This window comes from Chrysochloris asiatica, unplaced genomic scaffold (genome assembly GCF_000296735.1).
Source record: "Chrysochloris asiatica unplaced genomic scaffold, ChrAsi1.0 scaffold00214, whole genome shotgun sequence".
In the NCBI taxonomy this organism is placed as follows: Eukaryota; Metazoa; Chordata; class Mammalia; order Afrosoricida; family Chrysochloridae; genus Chrysochloris; species Chrysochloris asiatica.
In genome coordinates this window covers 4,878,270-4,884,651 of record NW_006408732.1, presented here as the reverse complement: position 1 = coordinate 4,884,651, position 6,382 = coordinate 4,878,270, and the positions used below count along the sequence as shown (strand labels likewise).

Sequence of the window (6,382 nt, the reverse complement as noted above, 5' to 3'; positions counted from 1 at the left end):
AACTGATGATGTGCCCTGTCAACTTTCACTCAATCCACAATAAAAACCTTAAATTAAAAAAAAAAAAAAGAACATCACACTTGAAGAATCCAAAAGAAAAGAAAGATCAAAACAGATGTTGGAGGAGACACTTAAGTTGTTCTTCAACATAAAGAAGCTAAAGCAACTGGAAGAAATGAGTAAGTAAACAGTTAAGCAGAAAATTTCATTGGGCAGCTTGAGAAGACAAAGTATTACAATGAAATGAACAAATTCATAAAGTTAGAAATCTAAAAGAAAAAAGCACACCCAGCATTTATTTCTTAAGCAGAAAGAAGTGAAGAAAATACTCAATATTTGAGTTATAATACTGAAGGATTCTATGGGCAAAATATTTAACCATGTTTTGTTTTTGTTGTTGTTAAGTGCCATCAAGTCAGTTCTGACTCATAGTGATCCTGTGAAGGTTTCTAAGGAACAGCTGGTGGATTTGAACTACCAACCTGTGGTTTACAGTCCAATGTTGATCCTAAAGCGAAGGAATGCACACAGTCACTGTACCAAAAAGAAGTGGTTGATATTCAACCATTTCAAAAAGTATATTATTTTCAAGAACTGATGATACTGAACTAAGAAGTCCAAGTGGAACTGAAAGCATGGCAAAAAACAAGGCCAACTGAAATGTTTCAACAAACTGATACAGCCATGGAAGCACTCACTTACCTATAACAAGAAATTTGGAAGGCAACTACCTGACCAATCAGCTGAAGAAATCCATATTCAGGCACATTCCAAAGAAAGGTGGTCCTACAGAATGAAAATTATTGAACAAACCAACAAACCCAAATCTGCTGCAAAAGACTAAGAACAAAGATATCAATTTAAAAACTAAGGTGCACCTGATCCAAGCCATGGTTAGTTCCAATAGACTCATATGCATGAGGAAAGCTGGACAATGAATATGGAAGACTGGAGAAGAATTGATACATTTGAGTTATGGTATTGGTGAAGAATATTGAATATACCAAGAATTGCCACAAAAACAAAAAAATCTGTCTTGGAAGAAGAGCAAATGTAATGTTCAGGTAATACAACTATTATGCAAATTTATGCACCAACCACTATAGCCGGTGATGACAAAACTGAAGAATTCTAACAATTTCTGTGTGAAATTGATCATACAACCAAAATTCATCAATCATTACAGGAGATTGGAATGTGAATGTCAGAAATAAAGAGGAGAAACCCACAGTTAGAAAATATAACCTTGTTATTAGAAATGACACTAATTACAAACTGACTGAGAAGAAATGATCAGAAGATTGTGCGTTTTAAATTAATATGTTGTATTTAGAATAATTATTATGTGAGTTCATGATAGTACTGTATAGATGTTGTTCCTGAGAACAAACAACTCTATCATGGTGATTAACACTCATTTTTCAAAAATTACTTACCTTTCAAACCTAGAGTTTGTAGCTGGAAGAGCCGACCAAGTTCATAAGGCAAAACCCGTAACAGATTGTTATTTAAAAGCAATTCCCTGTTTTTAAAAAAAGACAAATTTGTTTTAGTTTAATTTGTCAAATTTAATAAATATCTACAATTGTGGTTCTTAACCTTCCTTCCAATAAATCATGAGTTGGGATATCAAGTCACATTTCTGTATGTTTATCCAAAAATGTAGTATAATATTCAAGTATCACAAGAAATACAACTGTCATCATTAACAATGCTTATAAATCATTCTCAAACATAAATTAATGTTAGAAGTGTGGCAACTGTGTTATCATTTTCAGGCTAATGCACTATATTTTCTCTACTCCCCAAAATTCTTAACAAATACAAATCTGTGGCATGATACAAATAATCATACCTGTATTTTCATAGGAAAAAAACTGTTTTACAGACTTTCAGCATTTAACTATGATTATTAATCACTCAACTGCATAATTTTTCCTAAGTGATGGATAGCAATTATAATCCTGTCAAGATACTCTGATATGGACAATCACTAACACAGAGCATAAACAGTAAAGAAAGCACAGGTTAACACAGATAAAATCTTACATTTATGACTGGGAAAATTTGCCAATCTACAGAAAAAAATTAAAAGAACTCTCATTATTAGATAACCAGAAAGATGCTGCTGTTGTTGTTTTTCAGTGAAAAACTAACAAAACAAGGGGGTGGTGAAGAGCAAGATTCTAAAACAATATAAATATTTAATTTCAAACCTATGAGGGCGGTTTTTAAAAATTCCTCAGTAAAGAAACAAGGCAAAAAGGGAATTACTGTTTTTCTTGGAAACATTTATACAAGGTTGTCAAGATTTCCTGCATATAATTCTCCTATGAAGAAATTCCTAAAAGACCCTCAAAGACTAGAAGTAAATCTATGTATTACCAAGCTTTAAGGTTTACTTATGGAGTTGTAATTATGAAATAAAAGTATACCTTGCCCAATATTATTAAATCTGTTGTTGTTGTTGTTAGGTGCCATCGAGTCGCTGACTCATAGCAACCCAATGCACAACAGAACAAAATAATGCCCGGTCCTGGGCCAACCTCACAATTGTTACCACACTTTAGTCCACTGATGCTGCCACTTTGCCAATATTAAATACATTAATTTAATAAAGTATATTAAATAAATTCCTAAAAAAATGTACTTATAAGCAAATCATGTTCCAAACTATTTTTAATTAGCAATATAAAGACACATGAGACTAAACGACGCTTTTTAAAAAATTTAACCCCACACGATTTCAAGTTTGTGGAATGTACTTATAACATAAACACATTTTCAGCTAGGAACCTCGAAACTTAAAGGGAAAAAAAATGTTTGAGGTCAACTCAAGCATTGTGCTAATATAAAATAGTTTATGTTACATAACTGGATCTTCACACAAAAATCCAACTGTAGATAAGTAACATCCCATAACTTATTTGATAAATTTAGAATTTTATATAGTGAGTCATGTCTATAGTATTTTCTCACCTGAGAGACACCATGTTTCCTAGTTCTGCTGGTAAACTTCTGAGTTTATTGGATGACAGATCCAGGTAAACCAGATTATGAAGCTTGGCAATATCAGGTGGAATGCGACTAAGGTAATTATCATTTAGGTGCAGCGCTGTCAAGTGTGTCAATGACCAGAGTGATGTACTTAAGCTCCGCACTCTACCTAAAAGGCAAAATATTGACGCATAAAACTCAAGATCCAAGATGAAGACTGAAAAACTGCAACAACTAAAAATTGGTAGAAGCAGTTGAAAACACTTGAAGATACTGTATCATGGGGATTCTAATATTGTCTGTAATCCCACTGATTGTTTCTAACCATGCCAAGCCCTCCTTTAATTTCATGCCACTTTCTCCTGAGAACCACTCTTTCTGATGGATCTTTCATGTATAAAATGAGATCTGACATAACAAGGAGACCCTTGGAGTTATGATGACTAGCTAGTCTCAAAGAGAAAGCAGGAGATTGAGCAAGCTTTTGTGGTAAAAGAATCCTAACAAAAGTATGCATCCCATAATCCATAAAAATTAATAATGCAAGTTTTACTCATTTCCAGTGTCTAGATTAATCAACAAATATTTGAACAGACAAGAAGAACTATTAAAACAGAACCTTGGATTAGCCACCAGGAAAACCATTTTATCCCAAAAGGAGACATCTTCCTAGGCTTTCTGTTGTTATAACTATAGCAACTCTAGTGACAAATGATGCATTTGTGTAGAATACTCAAATGGTGGAGGGCAGAGCAACGTTTTGCTCTATTATACATAAAGTCATCATAAATTGGAGGCTACTTAATAGCAACTAACAAATAGCATTCAGTGGGTGAAGACATATTGCTAAACATCCTACTAAACACACAACAGCCTACTCATCACAGAGAATTATCCAACTCAAAGTCAGTGTACTGAAATAGAGAAACCTTGATTTAACATGTTGAGTACCGCCGAGTCAGTTTCAACTCACACCGACCCTGTTTAGGGTTTCCAAGGAGTGCTGGGTGGGTTTAAACCACTGACCTTGAGTTTCAAAGTGACTTTGTGGTCCAGTGCTTATCCTATATCGACACACCAGGACTAGTAGACTTTATTTATATTTATTCTTTGGATTACCCCTCAGCTATCTACCTTTTAGGTTACGAATCGGGCTGTGAACCGTAAGGTCAGCAGTTCGAAACTACCAGCTGTTCCGCGGGAGAAAGATGAGGCTTTCTGCTCCTGTAAGGATTTACAGCCTCGGAAACCCTGTTCAGGGTTGCTATGGGTCGGAACTGACTCGACGGCACTTAACAACAACAACATCTACCTTTTAAGAAGCTCTGGTAGCGTATTGGTTACGAATTGGGCTGCTAACCGCAAGGTCAGCAGTTCGAAATTACCAGCTGTTCCATGGGAGAAAAATGAGGCTTTCTGCTCCCGTAAAGATTTACAGCCTCAGAAACCCTGTACAGGGTCGCTATGAGTCGGAACCGACTCCACGGCACATAACCACCAACCACCACCACCTTTTGCAGACCTGGTGTGGTGCTGTGGGTCAATGTGCTGGATCCAGGTTTGAACTGCAAGGTGGCTGGTTCAAGATTATCATCTGCTCCTTGGAAATGCTATACAGGATCTTTATGAGTCAGAATGAGGGCACTTAACTACAACAATCTAACCTTTTAGCTAAATTTACAGGTAATTCTTGCTATTGACATTATAATGTGGTTTAATGTTTTCGAATGAATGTCTACTAGGGAAAAACAACATTCTCCACATATTTTGTATAGTGTAAATTCATAAGAGAAAAACAGTATTTATATTCAGTTTTTAATAAACTTTTAATTTTGTAATCTTTTTGTATAGAGAGAAGTCACCATGATAATGCAGAGTTTATGTTATACTCATCCTCCTGTTACAAAATATTAACATTTGTTGTTGTTGTAAAGTGCCAAGTCAGTTCTGATCATAATGACCCTGTATGGGGTTTCCAAGGAGAAGCTGGTGGGTTTGAACTGTGCTTGTGGGTAGCAGTCCAGGGCTTATCCTACAGTGCTACACCAGGGCTCCATTAATATCCTACATCACTATAGAGCATAGTGGTGTCACTCAGGGGGCTACTAACTGTAAATTCAGCAGTATGAATCTACCTGTCCCTCCAAAGGAGAAAGATAAGGCTTTCTGTTCCTGTAAACATTTATAGCCTCAGAAACCCTACACAGGGTTGCTGAGCCATAACCAATTCAATGGCACATAACAACCACCACCACCACCACCACCACCACCACATCACCACAGTACATTTGCCAAAGCTAAGAAACCAACTCTGCTACATTACTATTATCTAAACTCACAACTTTATTTAGATTTTATCCATTTTTGCATTTTCCTGTTCTAGTATACAATACAGGATACATTAAATTTTGTTTCCTTAGGTTGTGACAGTTTTCAGCCTTTTTTTGTTTTTCATGTCTTTGACAACTTTGGGGATGATTGGAAAGGCAGTTGTGGTACAATATCCTTCCATTTGGATTTGTCTGATGTTGTTCTTATAATCAGGCTGGAGTTATGAATTTTGGGTAATCATATTTTACTTTAACAAATTTCAAACATGTATTAAAAACCCATAAAGCGGTTATCACATATTTTGTTGGTATAGATAAGTTTCTAGGTTTTCTACTCTGCCAACACTGAGGTGACAGGAGAATGGCAAAGATTTCCAGTTGAAAATAATTACACTGGAGTAGTCAAAACAAAACCTATTAAATCAAAAAAATCTGGTTTTATTTAGAAGTAGAATTCCCAAGATCCTCAATTCCGTATGTCAAGACTGAATTAAACTCAAAAGAAAAACTGGGAACAAAGACATTTACTCACAGATAAAAAGATAAACTCTAGTACCTCAGGATCCTATATTTTTCTCCCCACTAGCCAACCTAACTAAAAATATACAAAAGACACAAACACAGCAACCTCAACTCTTGCTCATTATTGCTATTACATGCTGGTTTAAGTAACTCAGATTCTACTCACCCGAGATTTCTAATTCTGCCCAGTGAGATTTTTTCCCATTGGCTACCTCCTCTGCTGACATGATGGTATAAATCCTGCGAGGATCGGGAGGATCATATTTTTCCTTTGGCATCCCTATTAGTCTGTTTAAAAACAAAAAGTGATTAATAATTATTACAATCTGTCAGATAAACAGGACCCATCCCTCCCCCCCCCCCCCCGGGGAAGTTGAATTGAAAGATCAGTGGTTCAAACCTACCACCCACTCCACAGAAACCCTGTACAGGGTCGCTATGAGTCAGAACAAATTCAGCAGCACTTAACAACAATAGAAAACTAGACAGAAAAAATGGAATGGAAAATTTTATATTTTTGTCTTTGCTTGCCA

At 35.8% G+C, this 6,382-nt stretch overlaps 1 protein-coding gene across 1 annotated transcript in view; it reads right to left on the bottom strand.

Moving 5' to 3' along the window:
* The window catches only part of CNOT6L (CCR4-NOT transcription complex, subunit 6-like), an 80,424-nt gene extending 74,291 nt beyond the window's left edge, over positions 1–6,133 (bottom strand). The window contains exons 1-3 of the mRNA XM_006872900.1: positions 6,016–6,133; positions 2,980–3,166; positions 1,437–1,522 (exon numbers count right to left, since the gene is read on the bottom strand). Coding sequence (XP_006872962.1) covers positions 1,437–1,522; positions 2,980–3,166; positions 6,016–6,127 — 385 coding nt within the window. The 5' untranslated portion in view covers positions 6,128–6,133. The remainder of the gene's footprint in view (positions 1–1,436; positions 1,523–2,979; positions 3,167–6,015) is intronic.
* Positions 6,134–6,382: the final 249 nt, after the last annotated feature.